General features: G+C 38.8%; 1 protein-coding gene across 3 annotated transcripts; it reads right to left on the bottom strand.

The window, feature by feature from the left end:
- Positions 1–1780: 1780 nt before the first annotated feature.
- LOC131260418 (synaptosomal-associated protein 25) lies at positions 1781–21297 on the bottom strand. 3 transcript variants are annotated; one of them, XR_009178157.1, is made up of 9 exons: positions 21160–21297; positions 19786–19879; positions 19630–19671; positions 15290–15338; positions 13050–13167; positions 12838–12966; positions 12580–12724; positions 8869–9073; positions 1781–8154 (listed from the first exon to the last, which is right to left on the bottom strand). XR_009178157.1 is itself a non-coding variant. In XM_058262132.1 (8 exons), exons 2-8 carry the CDS (start codon positions 19876–19878, stop codon positions 8092–8094), a joined length of 639 nt encoding a protein of 212 aa, XP_058118115.1. In that variant the 5' UTR covers position 19879; positions 21160–21297; the 3' UTR covers positions 1781–8091. The 3 variants fall into 3 exon arrangements, 2 of the variants coding, with proteins under 2 accessions (XP_058118115.1, XP_058118114.1); XM_058262132.1 differs by lacking the exons at positions 8869–9073; positions 15290–15338 and adding an exon at positions 17038–17086; XM_058262131.1 differs by lacking the exon at positions 8869–9073.
- Between the last annotated feature and the right edge of the window lie 173 nt (positions 21298–21470).

Below are 21470 nucleotides of genomic sequence, written 5' to 3'. Positions count from 1 at the left end.
AGACGGTTAAAGACGATGGTATGTTTTTACCTACGGTTTAATTTCCTTAGAGACACTGCTGATTATTCCTATTTTGTACGAAGCTCTCTCTTTGTTTCACTTTAACAATACGAAAATACGCTTCCAAAATGTCTACTAAAAACTGTGATAAGTTCAAAAGATTGAATATCACCTACCACCTACAACCAAAAATTCTGCTATACTAAGAACAACTGAAAACTTGTGCTTTCCTCCAAGTGAGGCGAAAACGTTCGCCAACTTCTGACTTTAATTATCCACAGACTACTAAATCACAAAAACTGCTGCCCGGCTCCTCGAAGATCACATCAGCTCAATGAACCCGGTAGAGACGTCGATTGGCAGCAGAGGTAACGTTTGTGTGATCGCGATCGATCATGCATTGTTTTGCTTCTGCCACGAGAAGAGCGTCACTGCACGTGACTTCCAACCGTTGGTTTTGCACTAGAAACCCTCCCTCGCCATCCAAATCCCGCGCGCACGCAGTCACGTGGCGTACAATGGGTGCACCGAACTTGCGCGCCAACGTCTGATGATGCGCTGAATTGAGGGTAGTTTTGACGACGACAAACAACGGGGATTCGGAGCGTCGAGCGGGCCGGGAAGAATGCGATGAATTTATTATTTCACAACGCACTTCCTTTCCCGCGAACTCTTCGCTCGAGCCAGCAGACCAACATTTCTTCGCGCTAAGCGGCATCTCTCCTTTCAACGACCCACCCACCAACCCACCCAGGTTTAAACTTCAAGCGCGCCGAGAAGTTCAAGGTGGCACCAGGCAAGTTCGGTGCATTGACATTGTACCCTGCTGCTTCGTACCAGTTTCGTACGCTGCTGTAGCAGTGTCCACCGGGCGGTTCCACAACAGACAGGCTTGTGACAGCTGACTCTTCTGCCTCGAAAAAGGGTTTGACGAGAGATAAGTGGAGTGGTTCTTTCCTGCCATGCTGCCGCTCCGCTCCTGAGATGGCAGTAATTATTTTTCATCTCATTTCTAGAATGTATACAGTTGCAAAAAACGCAGAACAATAAAACCGTACATTAGCATACCATTATGCTCGCCCTATAATACATAAACTCAGACAAAGACTCCGGAAAGCACCACGGAACGGTACGCCTCATCGTGACGCATCACACACTCCGACATGGTGGTGGCTCGTTAAAATTCACGTGCTTTTGAGTCATGCGTACTGTTAATGGCCTAACGGTGCTCCGGCATCGGGTGTTTTGTTTCGTGAACAAAATTAAAATTTAAAATAAGTGCAATTTAAACTGCATACGAAACGCCACCAAACCGAAAAGTAAACGTAAATTGGCTATGCTAGTATGTACTACTTATATTGATAATTATTTCCGGTATGTTTCTAGTCACCATCAAAACGTTATTAGAATACAACGAAACCTAAGAACAAACATCAACACAACTCGGTTAAAAAAAAAAAGAAAAAAAATTACACGAGTTAATAGAATGTACCAAATAGAGCCACTTTTCAACAATAATTATATTTTATTTTACAAAATACTGATTTCTGGGTTCTTGGTAAAATCTTGGGTAAAACAATTGCATGCTATTGCTTGATTCCATGAAAGATGTACACACCAAGGCCGACCAAGGACGAAAGGGATATTTTGAAAGGTACGTCTTCTTTAAAATAAAGATTATGATCACAAAAACAGAAAAAATAATGGTATGAAATAGAGAAAACATGAATAAGAATGTTTTGCTAAAAGTTACAATAAACTACACACTCACAACTTTAGGTCCATTATAATCATTTTATTTTTACAGGATACTTGAAATACATTTTTAAAAAGTATTAACCGTAATACAGTTTCAATTAATCTGCAGCTAGTTTATACGCATTGGTTTTTTTTCTTCTGGTTGGATTATCAATTTTGAATTAGTATCTGTTATTTGTTTGAAAATTTGCTCTTATACGAAATATACCAAAAAAGCTTTTTTTGTCTCTTATCCCTTCCTCCCACCCTTGTAGATGCATGCGATGCGAATGTGTCCGGGTGTATTTTGTAAGTGTGTTGTGAAATGTGAAAGCGAGTGCGCTGTGTGTTATCTTCTACCCGTGCACTATATTTGGAATAGAAGAAACACAAACATATTTGCAGCAATGAAGCAACCAATTCACCAAACGACGTAAAAAGCGAACGCTGAAGAATTGGGAGATGATTGCGTCGGGATAATGGTCAGATCTCCCTCAAATCCAACATTTTTATGTACAAACGTTAGCAGTTATTGCCACCGCACACACCCAAGTCACAGTCGCCATAGAAACGATCGCGGTAACGCTTTCCATGATGTAAGTTTTTCATGTTCTCGTCCTTGTTTTAAACATTTGACGACATCACATCATGAGGAAAATGACGTGAAACTCAAACCCGAACAGGACAATGCAATATAACAAAACCAACAACTTATCATGATCGATAAAGCTCCTAATTTAATTAAATCGTTTCGTGTTCAAATTGTTCAATTTTGATATTAATACAAATTACAGCAAGTTAAAAAAATTTAATATTTTACATAACATTACAATTGAACGAAGAATAAGAACTCGCATCACATTGATCACTTGGTTTTGGGTGCAATTTGTCTATGCAACATTATATGCATAAAGTGTTCTTGTGTTGGTTGGTTATCCTTGTCTAATGTTTTGGCCGTTTTTTTGTCGTGTGTGTTCATTGAACTCTTGTTCATTTATGTTTTTATACTTTCGAGCACGGTCGTTCCTCTCGTCGGACGCGTCCATTTTTAGCAAAAATTGAACTTTGAAAGCAAGAAACAAGAACAATCGCACTGAGTGCATATAAATTATTAAAACTAGTTCAATATACATACAACAAACCACACTACTATTGTATTGTATAATGTGAAAGGAATAAAATAAGTTCCACCATAGTTCTTCTACGAAGAATCAGATGGTTTACAGCTTTCCTCTTTTCGGGTCTTGTTATCATTTTTTTAGCAGCAACAAGAGTCAACGTTAGAAATGCTTGTTTGTTGCTGTCGTATGTGCCGTTTCTTGTTTGCGTGAGACGATCCGTTAGAATATCTTCCCGATGTGTTCTTGTGTTCTGTACGAATGTACTTGTGTGTGTATGAGCGTGTGTTTTTTCCTATTTACAATTTTTCGAATTCATTTACGCTAAGAGTAATTTTCTTTGTAGCCAAACTTAACTAGATAACATTTCGTAAACTTTTGCATTTTTTATGTTTTGTTTCTTCGTCATTCCTGTTGTCGACCATCTTTCCCCCATAATTGTTCAATTCTTCTCTTCATATACCCTTTTCTCTTTTAATGGTAGTTGCGTTTTGTTTTTCCATCTATTTTCCTTTCCTGTGCCTTCGTTCACTTTTGCCAATTCTATTGAGAAGAGTGTTGGTTTATGCGTAGCTTCGTTAGTTATATTGAGTAAGCGCGGAAAGACAAATCAGTAGAAAACATCGCCAAAACCTATATCAAAGAGAGGACGCTACTGCTACTGCTTAGCAAGAGGCGCTGCGTTTACTTACTGTATAATTGTTTGCTGCTGTTCAGAATTAATGGTAATAGTTTGGAGTTTTGCCTTCCTTTTTATTCGTTTTATACACACGTAGAGTTTTTTTTATTAAAGAGACAACAAGAGATGGTATGACTGCGTTTTCCCTTTACTTGTTCGCTTTTAGTGCCGATAGAGGATCGCTAGGTATTAAGAGATGTAGTTTGCTTTATCTAATGTTGGGTGTTTTCGTCTGTTCTTTTGTTCGGTTCCACTACTCTTTGCCTGTTTCATTGTTTTCTTTTCCTGCGTTTTGTTTTTTTAAATGCCACCTCTAACGTATCACGTCTTATACTTGCATCGAATGTTTCTGGACACATTTTATCTGAATTTGCAATATTTGTATCTATTCAGTTCCATTAGGAGCAACAACGGATCAACAGATAATATCGTCTTGAGGCAATAAGGAGTGCAGCTCCCCTCAGCCCCGTCGCCACCCCCTTAGGCTAGCCCACGACTAGGTGCACGACTGCACCACCGGTTCAATTACATGCGGATTGGGTTCTTGAGGGGATTGAAGTAAACGACTAGCAAACATTAGTTGTGGGTGCAGATTATGACCGGTTACTGGAAGATGTTGGTTGGTTGGTGCATTAATTGTTGTTCTACACAAAAGTGTGGTACTGTGAGGCAGAAGGTAACTTCTGTAAGGATCGGAAGAAATAATCACCCCAGTCCGGATAGAGCATCGCTATCAACATTGCTGCGAACTTATAACACATGTGCAAACATCACGAACTGTTCAACGAGCCACATCCAGCGTGGATGAGATAGATTGTTGCTATTGCTAGGTTTACTTCAACACAACTATCACACCTCCATCTGACACAATTTCCATCGATAGTAACAACATTGAAGAACGAAGAAAACTGTAAACAACATCCCATGCGGGGAGACAGTTACACTTTAAAATTGCTTTAATTTTGTTAAATGTTCCGCCATCGAAGCGTTCACATTGGAAAACGAAATATGCTGCGACCCTTCCGGAAAAAGGCGTGCGTTTCGACGCTTAACTTCCGCGATCGACTATCGATCTCGGCATGCAGCTCCGAAGAAAATGAACCTCTAAGTATTCCACCACTTATCCTGCCACTCCATTACCTTGTTCTAACTTTTTGTTGTCCCTTGCCTGTGTTCTGTATAACATTCCCTTCACATTGAACTCATCACCTACGCTCATGGCGAACCGATGGAGTAGTTGTTCGTGTTGGAATTGCCTATCGCCTCGCTGCTCCTACCATTATCCTGTGCTTCTATCGCTTTTGCGGATCCTTTTTCTCCTTCCATTTGGTTTCATTTTCTACCCTTCCCTCTCCTTGTTCACTTGTGTTTTGCTTCTCGTGTATTGTATTATCACAATTGTTTATTATTGCTGATGAATCTAGTCAATCAACGTCATTAGTTCAAACATAATAATGAGTGTATATACTTGAACGCGTGTGTTCTGTGTTCAGTGTTCTGTCGCTGTCTGTAAGCCCAACAGTATTTTGGTATATGATAAAGTTTGTTCGTTACTTGGACTGCTACACATATCCTTGGATTAATGCGTTTTTTTTTTCTTTTGTTTATCAATCAAGCCTCTTTGATCGGTAGGACACCGCAATAATATTGCAATCATCATCATCATTTTGTCAGCATCGTACGTAGGACGTGTTGTTTCTTCCATTTGCTCACTAAGCTACTCCCTTTGCTTCACTTCTTAAGGTGATGCTTTTGGTTTAAATGCTCCATATGCTTGCCAATGTATTTGCTTGCTTTGTAATACACGTTTCGCCTTCGGGTGAGTGTTGCTCTTTTGCTTCTTTTCAATCTCAATTAACATTCCTAACTCATGTTTATCATCATATTCCGTTTGATTGCGTTCACACCGTTCGCTTGATATGATATTATCGCTTCCATTGCACATTTACTTGCTTTCGAGAGGCTAAGTAAATAATGTATCATTTATAATGTATAATAAGTTTGTATATTTATATTTAAAGTACGTTTGTCTTTTAATGTAAGGTAATTTTCTTGTTTTTTTAAATATCCCAACCGCCGCTGAATGTTCGGGGGGGATTGCTGTGGATTAGGTTACTGCTGGTGGCCTGTTTTCGGTACGTCGTATTCCCTTATGTGTCGCTTTTGTTTTGTTTTCTGTTCGTTTCGTGATCATTTCATTGAGATTGATGCTAGGTAGGAGATTGAAATTGAACCGGTGCATTCAAAGGTGTCGCGAGAAAAAAAAATCAAACACACTCGATTTTCTTCCCTCGATTTTAAATCCAAACCGATGCTCCCGGGTTAAGTGGAAATGGATCATCTACAGCTAACGCTCTGCTCGTAACCGGCACGTACCGGTGGTGCTGAAATTCTACGTTTGAGTGCTGGCTATTCATCGCCAATGCTAGAAATGCCAATAAGAACTATCGCAACGAGAGCTACCCAGAAAATGGCCAAACTATCTCTTGGCGGGCACCGAATGAGTAAACTCCAAGCATAGCGAAACTATTTATTTTTCGTTACCAAGTACCTTCTAGGGCGTACATCCTGCGGAAGCGGATGTCCTTGCATATTAAAGCCTTTTTCATCGGTCGCTTCGATTATCTGTCACCAGTAAAACAATGTGGGTCACAGTTTTAAAACAACTCACATCTTGTCGTTAGAACCTCCACCAAACATCATTAAGCAGCAAGCATTGTCACTAACACTGCCTAGAAATTAGGCCAGCGGTGGGGAATGAGAGAACAATTTCTAAAAAAAACACATCGGGTCGTTTCAAATAAATTAGCTGTAGTACTAGTAAAAGGCGCCTATCAGCTAGTTTGCAATAACATGTTGCTGCCCTGCAGTTTCACAATACACACACATATCGAACCTGCTGATCGAACTTTCCAGTGAGACACACAGAGAGAGTATTAGCAAATAGAATAGGGCGGGTAGTTAGAGTAGTTGGTTATTGGTAAGCACTGTAAGGACCATCGAATGTTACGTTAAAATCGACCCCAAGACGTTTCCGTCCAGTAAGGTTTGTTGTTTTCCGTTCTTTTCTTCCCGCAGAGTAGATTGTTCGCAAAGAAATTTCTTTTCATAATTGAAACACATTCCTATGCGTCTTCTGCGAGTCCTTCACATAAAGCAACGTTCTGTGTGTTGTTTAACATCAGCTCTAACTCCAACCAAGGAAGTGTTTGCGTAATAGCGATGTCAGCCTCTTTCATATTTTGGTTAGTGGCGGTTTTGTAAAACGTTCGTTTTGGTTTGTTACAAACATGTTGCTTTTGCTCTTTCTCTCTGTCTCGGTGGGGAAGAAAAGCAAACCACGCCACTTTGATACCTTTAACCAACGAACAAAACGAAACGTTTGGTATGCATGCGGGAAAAGGATGTTCAACACGCGTCGATATACCGCTTCTTGCTACTTTTTTTCGGCTGCCCACAATCTGTAGTTAAACCCTAAACGCTACGCTACCTTTATTGGATTAAAATGCACCACAGCAAACGTGCGGAAACTGGAACAATCAACCAGAGAGCTATCTTAGCACGCCTCGGCTGCTCATCGATTTGTTTTCTCTTTGTTTGCACCATCTTTTTTAAACTTTTTCTTTTTTCTTCACCCACCGGAAAAGCGTTCCTTACGCGAACAAAGAGGAAAGAAGATTTTTTTTTCCTATCCTACGTTGACAAACAAAATACCAACTTTACGGTACAATACAGGATGAAAGGTGCGAAAGTGTGAGCCTCATTGCACTGTACAGTCTTTTGACTAGCTCACAGTTAAGAACGACAAAAAAAGACAGGATACTTTGGTCCCGGTAGCCTGAAATGTGAAACGAAGCCTACTCAGCATTCAAAAAGAGAAGTGTTAAAAAAAGAATGTCGAAAGTGATGAACTGTCGCAGCAGATGAAAATGGTTAACCTTTGGTTTTGTTCACGCAAAAGAACAACTCGTCCCATTGCTGAAGGACGAGGAAACGAATCTACGAAGTAAAGAACCGCACAACCCAATGAAACCTAAGCTTATCGTTGTAACATTTTCACCGCTCTATCACTGGCGCGTCGTCGTCTATGGTTTGCGTAATGTATTCGGGATTGTTGCTTTCCTCTTGTATTGCGCATCGATTTGTAAATGGCCAGCAGTGTTTTGCAATTAATTCGCTAGCTTCGTGCGAAACTCATTCTCGTCGGTTTGTTAAATGCGAAGCAGTCTAGTCGACACTTGAAATTACCTCCACCTCTGGTATGGTATGTATATTCCGTAATTGTATATGCAGTATGTCTTCTCCTGCGTTCTCCCTTCCGACATGCTCAACTCAATTTAGGTGGATCTCGATCAATGATGTTTTGCATTGCTCACTTTGTTAGTCGCGTTCGGCCCGTGCTCTGCCTTCAAAAATGCCTACGTTCAGCCAACATGAGGACCCGGAACAAATTATACGGCCGTTCTGCTATCGTCACTGTTTCATGCTGCACTATTGCCATACGGTGGTCTGCCAGCTGCCCGAGCCGTCACATAGCGTCTGCGAAAGCGTACCATCTTACTTGAGCAGATCGTGAGCTCGTTCGTTAGCTGATGCTATCCTGGTGGCGTTGGAATCTCCCTATGGATGTTAACATTGTATAAAATAAGGTTATTCATGTAGGGTTAATCCCGGAAAAGGGTGACTGGCTATTCATCATCGGGTGTGGAGAAGTTGGAAAAGATGTGAAGTATTTGAAAAGAAAATGCATATTTGTTTGTTTCAAATAGACTTTGTATACAGGTAACTTATATATAGAGCATAGAATAGAAAAGTATAAAAATATGTTGCTGCAGGTAAGAAAAATAAAAAAAAAACTAGCAGGCAATTATGCAACAATTTAAAAATTCTTTTCTCGGCCAATGTAATTTTTCTCAAACAAAACATCCTAATATTGTTTTATCCATCATATAATTGCCTACAATTGTTTATCGTTACATTCGGCAAATTTGCAGTGAAGAAAAACGAATTGAAGAGAAAGGTTGGGAAAAGTTTAGAATATAGGAATTATAATTGAACAAAATTCAAATAAAAGCAGTGATCAGATTATTTTTCTTTTACGTAAACATCGGCTTTATTTTTTATGTTTTTGTGTGAGTAATTTTTCTGTTCTATAGATTCAGCAGAGTAATATAATATCACATCCTACGTGTATAAGAACATGTTTGCATAAAAAATACGTTTAATTAATAAATATAGTCCATAACACGCATTAATAGTAGTTTTTAGAAACTAATGATAAAAATACATATATAAATATGAGTAGAAATAGGAAAAACGTAACTACCAACTTACATTTTCGATTTTGCTCGTTTCGTAATCCGAAATGGAGGAAGTAAAAATAATAACGATAACCATACAAGTATATGTATATATATGTATAATTAGGTGTGTATATTATATATATGCACGGATATATATATACTCGGTACCCATTTTATTTGAGAAGTGAGTGCGCTTTTTCATTAGCCGCCTTTATCCTGTCCTCATTGGATGCGCCCTAGATCGTTGGAAGAGTATCAAAATATAACAATCATGTCACATGCATAAACATAAACAAAAAGGGGTTTTCGTAAAGGTAAGATATATCTATATGAACTAGGAAAAGAAAAAGAGCACTTGGTTTTCAATCAGATTATTCGTTGAAACTGAGAGCGCGCGAAAGGATTGTGAAACTAGAACTGAACTCTTGAACGAACACAGAAAAATTTTGCTTGCTCAAAACGCAATAAAAAGAAGCGCGCAAATGCGCTCGTTGGGGATTGTTTGGTAGTTAACAAAATAAACCAATTCGAGCAGATGGAGGATGGTATGAGATGGTTAAAAAAATAGTGTACTAAAAACCGCACTTTTTGTAGCCGTGAACTTTAAACCTACATTATAAATTTGAAAAGGGTATAAATTACAACAAAATTCAAATGGGCAAGAAAAAGAGCACAATAATGACTTCAATCATCTGGAAACGTCTAACAGCCATGTTTTTCCAAACAAAATTGTTTGTTAACAATTAACAATTGACTGTAGTTATTAATCTTGACGAAGTCTGCACATTAGAAAAAAATCGATTATTATCGCTTTTAAGCAAGATCAGCACAAACTGTTCAGCTACGTCAAGACCAAATGTAAATTTTAAAATCTAACAGAACATTTTCAAAAAGCGTAGCTCAAAGGTTTAACGAGATCGTCCAACAAACGTTGCGGACATTTCACGCACGCGCACTGCAGAGAAGCTCATTCGTTCATAAAACACTCTGAAAGCATTAGCGTAGAGAAGCATCAAATTTTGTACACCATAGTTTAGGTTGGAATCAGAAAGTCGTTGCATTATATTGCTGATGACGATCTGCGAAGATAAATCCATCGATAACGAAAGGATCGCATAAAGCAAGAACCAGCGCGGCTGCAAAGCGCAAAGAAAACATTGAACATCAACATAAACAGAACCATATATGTAAGAATAAACAAGAAAATTATACGAATTGACATCGTCCGGTCTTGCAGGCTCTAATCTGTATCTCTGTTTCTGCGGAAGTATCTCCTGGGAATTCGGTTATTCTGTAGTTTTCATCGATATTCATGTTGTATGGCAACGAGCGTAGAGCAACTTACTTATCAACATTGGCACATTCACATATATAGATATTTGAAAAAAAAACAGTCGACTCTACCTACCAAACGGGTATGGGTCACAACTTAAATACTTACTCCCAGCACGCATTGGTTTTCCAACAATAGGGTTTGATAAGAAAAATCACAATACTCTACCGTTTAGTGACGACGGCGGATCGGCTGGGATCGGGCACTTTTGGCAGTGGAAAGCCGTTGCGCCGCAGAATTTGATATTGTCCTGGCTTACAGCTCAACGCGCAATGAAAAGCTTAAGCAAACACCATGGTCAAGCAATTTTGCTTGCACAATGTAATCGAATGAACGTACGCCGCTCGGTTTGTAAATTAACGATACAAACAAAAGAGGTAGGCCAATTGCTTAACAAAAATTGATTTCAAATTCTTGTAGAATGGAACCATAATTTGGAATGTAACATACGAACTGATGCAAATGCGGCCCAAATGGGAACTGAAGAAAACGAACCGAAAAAAGCCAGTCACCGCCAGTCAAATTCTACAGCGTTCACTTTCGCTAGCACATCCTTTCAGGCAGCGGTTGTATCTACGCTTATTTGTTGACAGATTCTTCAAGTGGAACGGTTAAACAAGACTCTCCACAGTCGGTGGGAATGCGAGAGATACACGTCATGCCTACATGTAACGGTTACACGCCGACATACTGCGTTGGTACAATTAGGACATGTTCAAGAGCAACACAATCAACTAACGAACATGGATAGCAAAAGATAGAGGCGAAATAGAAAATAAAAGCAAAGGAAAAATACAGAGAGTGGGATAACGAGAGGCATAAATCGGCTGGGATGAACCGCGTATAGTATTAACTCTTCGCGAAAGCAAGAACTTAAACAAGCCATAGAATAAAATCATAAAACATCTAGTGACCATCAACGGCTTTTGCAGTATTCTTTTGAATGCCTAACGGCCCAATATTTTGCCAATTAATTATTGGAACTCAATCATTTGCTTTGGATTTGGAAGAAAAATTCATATTGAATGCCAGAAAATAAAATAACATGACTCAAAATGGGAGGGAATAAAAAAAAAAAAGATTGTACAAATTTAGTGGCATCCAATGGGAACAAATATTCCAATTCAATCTAATATGGAATAAAAATTATGATTAAAAATTTTCAATAAATTTTCTCATCAATTTAAACACCAAATAATGACGCCAAACAACTATGAAACGTTGTTGGGTTCATGAAGGATTAAGGTGCTCGCATGGTTCAAACGTTCCATTCGTTCGTCGAACACAGAACTATTCGCCTGAAACGGAACAATGCGTTGCAATGTGTGCAAAGCTCTAAAAATAACACACTACAAGGATGCTTCTATGCATCGTGGCAGTAACGAACCTACGACAGAAAAAAAGACACAGAGGCAGACAGAGCGACAGAGTGTGTAATTGGTAGACGGAAAGTAAAAAACTTATATAAATCACGTTAAAGGATAAAATTAAACGATAGATACACACACAGAGAGGTAGAGCGGTATCTCTAAAGAAGGACAATCTTGTTTGTGTGTTACTTGTGGACATATTCAGAGTGGAGGGGAGGAAAAAAATCTGCTTTGTTATCGTGTGTTTTAACAGCAACCAGACACAATAGAAAATACATCTAGACCACAACAACGCGATCCAACGCTAGAACACAGACAGTTCTCCTCTAACGTACAACAGACGAAAACAGATAGAAAGATAGAGACATTACGATCGGGAAAGAAGGAAGGAAATCGTCAGGAAAACTAGTAGTTGAAAGACAAAGTAAGGAAAGAGAGAAACATCAGTTCGGGTTCCTCCAACCGAAAACCGAGTGGAAAACAAACGATAAAAACTAGAGTGCGCAAGCAAAATGGCTGCAAGATTATGTTATGTCATTTTTATGTATGTTTTCTTATTGTTTGGCACTTGTTCTGTGGTAACTAGCTAGTTATTCCGTTTATTGTTCGACTTGGAACAAACGAACAAACCGAACACAAATACCAAAAACGAGTAATGGTGAAAAACGAATGTATGTTTTAACGATGTAATAATCTGATCAAAAAACTAAGAAAGACTATTTGGCTAATATAGTAAGAAGGGTGTTTGAGGAGTTGTTTCGTTGTTTCGTTTCGTTTTATTTTTCCTCTTCTCCCTCCATCCCTTCCACTCCAGTTTTGCAGGGAACAGACAAAGCAGAGAAGATGAAGAAACAAAACAAACGATCGCTCAAAGTCGCCAAACGAGCGCCACAAAACAGGGACATTCGGGTACGACTGGTCAAAGGCAAATAGCAAACGCTACCGACACCGTTGGCCAGTAGTGCATCCAAATGATCTGTCCTACAGCCTGGTGGCTACGAGAGAAAGCGAACGGAACGAAGCGAAACAGGACACGTACCTTGCGATTGATTCTGTCGATCTGTCGGTTCTGATTCTCGAGCTCGGAGCCCATATCGAGCGCCATGTTTCGCAGATTGCCAATCATCGTGTTCACCTGGCCCATGTTCTCCTCCATCTCGTCCTCTCGGGCATCATTTGTGATCCTGTGGGTGAGAGTACGGAACAGCTTGTAGCCAGTGCAGACAGGACACCCAATACACCCAATGTTGTCATGGTCTTATCTTCGGTTTTCATTTCTCTTGCAGCATTTACTTACCTTCCAATGTAGCCGGCCTGCGGACCCAAACCGTTGCGATCGTCCATGACTCGCTGGGGCTGATTGTTGACTACCTTTCCGTCATCGTTGCCCTTCCAGGTACCGTCGTCCTCTTTGAAGGATGCGCTTCTGCAAAAAACCGACACGAATGAAACAAAACGGTTAGGTCGGGCACCACTAATGCAAGTCCCGGACGCCACGTCTTGACTTACTTGTTGCACGGCAAGACACAGATACCGCAGCATTTTTCCATGCCGCTCAGATTTTTCTCCGCCTCACGCATGTCGGCGTTAATCTGGTCCATGCCCTCCTCGATCCGATCCAGTTGCTCTGCGCGTTATTACACGTTGTTACGTTGTTGGGTTGATAAGTTGATGTTCATTTTCGTGTTTTTAATTAAGGAGTAAAGAGGTGGGTCGTGAACACAACACAACATAACGGGGAACATTGTGTGTGAGCACAGGGAAGGGCAAAGAGATGAAAAAATATAGGCCAATTAAATATGGATAGTATGGCAAGTTAAATGGTACGATGAACGAATTCGCTATCAACAATTCGGTGATCAGTGAGGTCCTTTTTTATGTAAAGGCATGACATAAGAGTTGTGTGTTATGAACGAGGATTCTGGAGGTGGTGGTCGAAGGCGTTCGAAGGGGTGATAGTGAATTACAGCGAGTGGATGGCGGTTCAGTTGGTTGTGTTTGAGAGGGTGTATTGAAGGAATTAATGCGAACCAGTGGTCGTGTGAACACAGTACTTCGAAACGGTGCATTCAATCATACGAAAGGACATACGAAATCCAAACACAGGTATCGATAGATGTAACTGTTTCTGCAGATAGGGGGTGGATTACAAAAGAGCATGTGTGTACATGGAAGGTTTTGGAAGGGTAACGATATACTGAACGAACAAATAAACTGGTAGAGGAATCAAACGTGATAGCGGTAGAAATAGTAGTAGTAAAGGTGTAGGGTAGGTAGTAGTATTAGAATAAGGCTATGTAGTAGCAGTAATAGTAATAAGTAGTGGAAGACAAAGTAGAGTAACATTTTCTGTATGTCATGCAAAGTTCTACCATATCTGGGTAACGAAACCAACGGATAAAAGTAATGAATAAACAACTGGATTTCAAAAGGTATCCAAACTTTTTTGGTAAAGAAAAGTAAATTAACCAGAACAAAAATGGAACCAGCAAAACGCTAGAGGCGCTCCGGCGAGCAGGGGAATTTAAAACTTCACACATCACTTAAAGGCAAAACGTTCGAAGGTCTGAAACATAACGATCGGTACAGAACAGATGGGGTCAAAATATAAGATAAAGAAGAAGGCTGGATAACTACTTTAGCTTGTTAAAGTTCTCATGATCCATGATCTGAATACAAGCAACTTAAAATCACCACAAAATTTCAAAAAAAGAAGAACAAATAAAAATTATGTGCCAATATACCAATTGTTAAAAGATCAGATTCACATAACCACAAGTTTAAAATCTGAATTTTTAACGAGTTGTTTTTGATTTGAAAAAGCATAATTGATCATCATATAAAACAAAACAAGATAATAAATTTTAAAAACTTGCGTAAGTCTATATAAGTCAAGTCATAAGAAAATAATAAAAAGCTTCTTTGGAGCAATGGTCGGTACAATCTCGTAGACTAGTTCCATCATTTATATAAAAAATAAATACGCTACCAAAGGTAAAATTAAAAACTTATCACAAAACACAAGAACCACTAAACAAAACTGAAAAAAAAACACGAAACGAGTGTGGCTGGCTTCACAGCTTCTTGTACTCTCGCGAAACACATCAAACGAAAAATGAAGATAATTGGTAACAGTATTAAATATATATCTATATAAAATATTTTGTTGAACCATCATTGTCTTCATTGTTTTTTTTTTAATATACCTGTTTGTTGTGGTGTTTTATTGATGCAGATGCAGAGAGTTTAGAGTGATTAGTGCTGTGCTCATTGGTACGTTTGTTTGTTTCCGATTGGTAGGTTCTTGTAAGTATGTTTAGTGGGTGAATCATCGTTAGTTTAGCTTGGTAAGTTGGTTCGCTGGTTTTTCTTGTTGATTTGTGATATTTTCCTTGCTAGGTTTATATCTGTGCTCAGCTTATCAGCTCGTTTGCCTTTTGTTTGTTTTTTTGTGCTTTCCACTACATTTTGCCTTTAAGTCGCCATTGGTTCTAAGGTGTGATACCGGTAGCATAACAGAAAAAAAATCCGTCAGCTGCGGCCAAGACAAGGGGATGTTTTAAATGCATTTGAAAGAAAAGCGAGTGACGACCGGCTGTTAGTTTCAGTTTTCTCCTGTTGCATGTATCGTAAGCCTATCTTGTTAGCGAGCAAACTTGTTAGGTTTGGTTGCAGTTGTGTGTATATTTTATTTTATTTGTTATTGTTATTGGTTGGATTTTGCTATCTCAACAGTGGATAAATCTTACCTCCTTGTTCATCCAGCATTACGATGGTTCGCATTCCCACCTCAGTGCTCTAGATCAGAAAATATCACAAATATCATCTTAGCATTGCATTCACGTACTACGGCGGTCCGTCTCTAAGACGACCCTTACGAGATAGCTTAAAATTATCCCTGCAGCGCACTCAAGGGTGCATATTAACTTTTACCACTCTCCGGGCCACGCAAAGGCAGTACTACCGAACCGTTGTCGATTGAATCATCGATCCAGTCATGTCAGTCGGATAGCCCTAGCGTTCAAATGGCACTTATGAAGTGTATACTCGTGATGCGATATCGGTTACTAAATATCAGCGATACATTATCTATTAAAAATACATTCTTGAATAACCCTTCCGCAATATTAAATAATCTTTGTCGTTTTAGCACGCTTTACGATCTTCGATTTACGCTTAACCATATAAAACATCTCCGATCCGTCTTTGAGCATTGAGCACGATGTCACAGTTCAATTATACACTCTTTTTGTCTTAAAATTTAAGTTCGTTTCATTAGCACAACACACCACAGGAACACTCACGGTAACGAGAAAATAAAACAACCGTAAACGGAGCCCAAAAATCAATGGGACAAAGGTGTTAAACCGAACTAAAGAAGTAGTCCAAACAGTACACAACGAATATAAAGCGAATCTACGCACGAATGGAAGCAATAAACCCAACAAAAGACAAAAGTAACAAGTTAACATGTTATCACAACTCAAAACCCAACTAAGACTATCACAAAAATGTAACCAACCAAAGGAAAAATAGAAAGAAAAACAAGTAATACAGAGAACTAAAATGTTTGAAAGGACGGAAAAAAGCAGGGAGACTGAAGGGAAAATGTGCATCATAAATTGGGTAGAGAGTTAGAAGCCGCTAAGCTAAGCTTAAATTAGCAAACGGAAGATGAAGGTGCAAGAGAAAATAGTTATGAAAGAATTAGACGAAGAAGTACAACTAGCGAAAAACCTAGTGAAAGCTACATTAAGCGGTAGGTGGTGCGGTATAGATTTGTTCAGTGTCGGGAGCACTAGTATCGGAAGAATGGATGAACTAGAAACGGGAGTAAGTAGATCATGAACGAAACAGTGTGCTGTCGTAATAACGATTGACTTATCCTGTCAACCACGCAAAAGTAGAATGTACTTTGGTCAGGTACTTGGGAACCAAAATGCATGCTGATATACGATGAAACACTTTAGTTTCACTTGTCAATCAGATCGTAAGGTTGGTTCTTAACTGAAAAGTTGGATAGTTTTATTTAACAGAGTAAAAAATATGGCAGAACCCGTGTGCGGCGGATTTGCGGAAAATGTGCGAAAATGTAACTTAATTACTATTGTACATATGTACAATGATAAACGAAATCACAACAGTTCTGCGGACATTGTTTAAACAAAGAGTATAACTAACGGTGATTAATGTATGCTAACCTAATGCTTTTTCAATGTTTTGCAAACTGGTTCATGATAAAGAATAAAAAAACAGCGGTTCAAAAAAAAAATGAAACCCATGTTGGGTAGGTTGGAGTTTTATGGGTAAAGTGTAATTGATCGAATTGTTTTGAGTGTAGATGAATAAACTAACAAAAACCAATGTAAATATTACGGTGGTACTTGTATACAACGTAACGGAAAATATATTCATGTCTGTCAGTATGTGTTTTTTTTTTCGATGAATACAATAGTTGATAAGGTAGAATTATGTGTCCAATGATATGATGACTCACCTCCCTGATCGTCAAGGGCCACCAGGGTTCGAATCCCGGCTTCCTTGCTCTATTTTTATATGGCGGCATTTGGAATAATCAGTAATAAGTGTAATTTGTTAATTGTTCTGCGTATACTGTAGTGCTTGGCGTATTAGTAGCGGTTGGCGTTTGAGAAGGGTTCGGTGCGTATTGCATGTTGAGTTGTAATTAAATAATACAGTTTTACCGCGCATCAGGGATAGATCGATTGTGTGTAGATTATGCCAGCGCTTGTGACGCATATGTACACCCAAGACCAAACAAACAAGTAGTACTGTTGGTTAACCGATTAGATTAGCATATTTTGTTTGGCTTGTCGATATCAAACGCAAATGGACGTTTCACGGTATGGCTTTACATTGTTGAATTGTTGCATTAAGTTCGCTACCGAAATTGTATCATTTTGTTTCCAGTAAGCAGTGGTAGTTTTTTTCGATTTGTAGTAGCAAAGTTGTAATATTTCTTGCAAAACTAATGACCAAAACTTAAACAAAACGCCTAATGTTACCAACTAAAACTACTTAAAATTTGGTTTACATTTTATGTTACAAACAAGTGACTTGTTGAAAAGAATCTTGTGTAAACACTTTATCGCAATTAATAATCTCTGAGACGGCACAGTTTGAATTTATATTGAGTGCTGCTCCATTGTTGTATTCCTTGTTTATGTAATGGTGTTATCTGTTCGAACAGTCCACAAACTGCAATAGATGTTACTGTAGACACTGCGTACGCACTAGAGAACCAATACGTTATAGGAACTAAAACACATCAAAATCTTAAAAAAATTGCATTTTTTTTTTTTTTTTTGTAGAAGTAACACATCTGACACCAAGTTCACAATAGAGACAATAAACTAATGGATCAATTACAAAAAACTAATGGATTAATAAGATCAACAGTATTATATGGATTTAGATAATTTAGCTTTTAGATATTTGTAGATAAATTTGAAATGCAAAATAATATTTTTGCACAAAGATACAACTTTTATTGGAAAACATTTGACGTTGACATTCAGTTGCAACTTCTACTCTGCGATCTTTAAATTTTGATTACAGAATCCATGCTCCTGAAGGGGGTTTAATGATTAAAATATGTTCGCGGTAGGAATAAGAGGAATATAGAAAAAATATACTATTTTGTTAGTATAATTGTTTTACCTTTAGGTTAAACAGATAGGCAAACATTTGATACAATATACTATCGGTTGATACTTTTTCTTTTCGTTAGCAGGTGTTGTTATAATAACACCATAACAATGTTTTCCGTTTAAAACCATCACTCATTATTCAAAGTTGAAAGAAAGGATACAGTGGACATTCATGCAACACACGATTGTGTAACGAAAGTACGCTAGAGCAGTAGCAGTATTTACTAGTTAGAAGGAATAATAAAAACAGTTCTAGTGAAAAGTAACCAAATTTGTTGGAAAATTGAAAAAAGAAATAAAAGTACTATTTTTAGTTTTATTTTGGATACCAATGTCGGCCGGGAGAATTTTTAACAGAAGGCGACATTGATCGTGATAAGACTGTAAGATTGTACGCTCGAATGTTTGGTAGGTCATAGGCATGCAACATTGATCGGGACATACAGATACACGCAGCCTCAACGTAAAATAAGAGAATACAAAAACATTGAAATAAACCACAAAAGGCTATACAAATGAAACATATGAACCTCAACATGGACAAATACAGGAGTAGTGACAACAGATCCCTGCTGCTCAACATTTAATCATTCTTAAGCTACCAAATCATGGCCTTGGCTAACAAATGCTGCTTGACCTATATGAATGAAATAGATCCTTTTAACCTAATTAACTTTATTCTGCTTACAAAACAAGGGAAACCCCGTTCAACGATCGGTACTATAGAAACAAAAACCAGACATTCGTTTTTGAAAACAGTTTCTGTTGGACAACATTCATACATTCAAAAGATCGAGATTTAAAAATTCAAAATAAACTGAAATATATATCATCATCTTATTGATAACTATAAACAGTGCATTTTTACGCGTTGCGAAACGTATATTGTAAAAGTGATGCTATGGAAGAGGGTACACCCGTTCAACAAAATTTGAAAATAATTGTTTGGACAAGCTTGGAATCAATAAGCAAAAAATTGACATGACCTCGTTAGAGCAGCTCTAGTCCTTCAACAATGTAGATTAAACCGATCGCGTGACCGATCAGATGATCATTAGCAACTTATGAATCAATAACTTAACGCTCACTAGAACTAGTAGAAAAATGAAAAGGTAAACAACAAACAAAATGTTCCAACAAGGGCTTTCATGAACCGCTACTCATTGCTTTAAAATATTGTTGGTCTATATAGGAATTTCATTTTTTGCTCAGGTTCGATACAAACTTTTATTTTAAATATCTTCTATACCTCTTCGCATCCATAAAGCTGGGATAGGGCGCGGGGCATTCTTTAAGCCCTTCATTTCTTATACTTTCGCTAATTAACCCTTAACGATCATATCCTCAAGCGTTGCCACTATTCTCAGCATTAGAGTTAAAAACCGGCTAGTGCCAAAAAGAAGTGCATTTTGTCTTACCTCCTCACATAGCGCCAGCATGCGCCGGGTACTGTCCAGGGACTACACGAGCAGCAGGCGGCACATGAAATGATGTCCCCGCAGAGACCACATGGAGAGAGAGAAAGAGAGAACGGTTACTGAATTGATCACAGATTAGCTGGTCCTGGTTCATACCTCATCGACGACCTGCTGCTGCTTAATTTGGATCTCCTGTAGCTCGGTTTTGGGCACGGCTGGGCCATTTTCCGCGGGTGCTGGAGCCGGCATTCTGCAAAAAATAAATTGAAAGGGCGTTTTCGTAGAGTACGTTTAGGAATCAGGTAACCGATTTGCCTAATGTTTGTTATTTACTATTCCTTACAAATATTATTCCTCGATTATGTATTTGTTCGTTAATGGATAGATTAATGTTCTACCTTTTTTACCGTAATTTCTATGAAATTTTCAATATCTTTCTACAAATAATAAAAAAATATGTGAATACGATTAGTTCTCCTGTCTTTTATTCTTATTTTTTTCTCATAGAATAATGGCTATTGAACAAATGAGCAAGTGAGTGAAGAACAAAGACTCTTAGTATGAAATGACCGAATGAATGATTTAAAAATCCCTCAATACTCTTGGAGAAACCCCATAATTTATTGATAATAGTTATTAACATAGTTTAAAGAACAATACTATGTAATCCATACATTATGGGGCAAGGATCGGTTAAAAATCGGACAAGCGTCAGCAAATCTCCCCGAAGCTGTCGGGGTGTCGTCTTTGGTGCGTACTCCCAAAAAATCAATATCAAAAGGTTGATACGGTGAAAAACAACAACTGGAAGGGCTGATTTGAGTATGCGCCAAGCATCTTTTTTATCTGTGCGGCGGCGGTGTTGCTTCGGTCTCATTCTCGCGCCCACACACTAAACGGTGTCATCCGCGAACGCGCTTACTGCGGGTTTCTTCCGTACCGCTGTCTTGAGAGTTTTTCGACGGGAGCCTGCATGAAAAAGGACATTAATTTGGGATCCGCTGGAGGTCGCCGAGATCCTCCGTATTGTAGGTCAGACGCACCCCGTAGTGGGGTGGGAGATGGAAAGTTGGGCCTGAACCGTTCCCATTTTCAATTCCCTCAAACCGACTGGCTCTTCCTTAGACTTGACCCTGAAACGGTATCCCTGCACACATGTAGGTATGTGCCATGTTCGCGTAGTTCTGCGCCCCAACATGCATGCGCCCAGAAAGGGCGTAGCACAACATCTAGACTACTTCATCGCAGCGCCTTTCGTTGTTATGGCTGCTGGGAAAGCATCGAGCCACGGCAAAGATATGACTTCATCATTCATTGAATCATCTCAACGGGGCCAGGTGGCGTCCTTGCCGCTGAGTCATCTATGTACATCACAATTATCACCGAAATGGTCACACTCCGTGCGGCGCACTACATCGACTAAGTTGGAGGCTTCTGAATCGATTTTTCTCGACATGGGTCACACAATTTCACTTCAATGTTCGCAAACGAGTTTTTCCACTTCTTCACAACTGAGAAACTATGAATTACCTGTTTTAGTTTGGGATTTCTGGGTACAGCAGAAGCGTTGAAGAATTTACAAGATGCTTCGAGGAGCGTTCGAGACGATCTTACTGAAAAAGTTTGACGCAGACACAATACGGAATCCGAACTGAACACGAATTTTCACTTCACGACACTGGACAGCTAAAACCAAAGTCGCGCTAGCGCTAAGGTCAAAGCATGTAGAACAAATTCAATATTTTACAGAAACGTCAGCGATTCAAGAAATTTATTTGATTTGTTTTTAGTCGGTTGAAAAACCCAAATTGAGAAAAAAGTGGTGTGTTAAATAATGGCTT

The sequence above is a fragment of the Anopheles coustani genome, chromosome 3 (genome assembly GCF_943734705.1).
Source record: "Anopheles coustani chromosome 3, idAnoCousDA_361_x.2, whole genome shotgun sequence".
Taxonomy (NCBI): Eukaryota; Metazoa; Arthropoda; class Insecta; order Diptera; family Culicidae; genus Anopheles; species Anopheles coustani.
Note: the sequence above shows the minus strand (reverse complement) of the source record. Positions and strands in the feature narration are given on the sequence as shown.

What these genes read in the sequence shown, in the direction of transcription:
- LOC131260418 (XM_058262132.1), bottom strand. Translation starts at nt 19,878, where the DNA reads ATGCCGGCTCCAGCACCCGCGGAAAATGGCCCAGCCGTGCCCAAAACC. An exon ending in AGCAGCAGGTCGTCGATGAG is followed by an intron (nt 19,672 to 19,785) that starts GTATGAACCAGG and finishes CTGCTCGTGTAG; the next exon opens with TCCCTGGACAGTACCCGGCG. An exon ending in TCGACAGAATCAATCGCAAG is followed by an intron (nt 8,155 to 12,579) that starts GTACGTGTCCTG and finishes TAACATCCATAG; the next exon opens with GGAGATTCCAACGCCACCAG.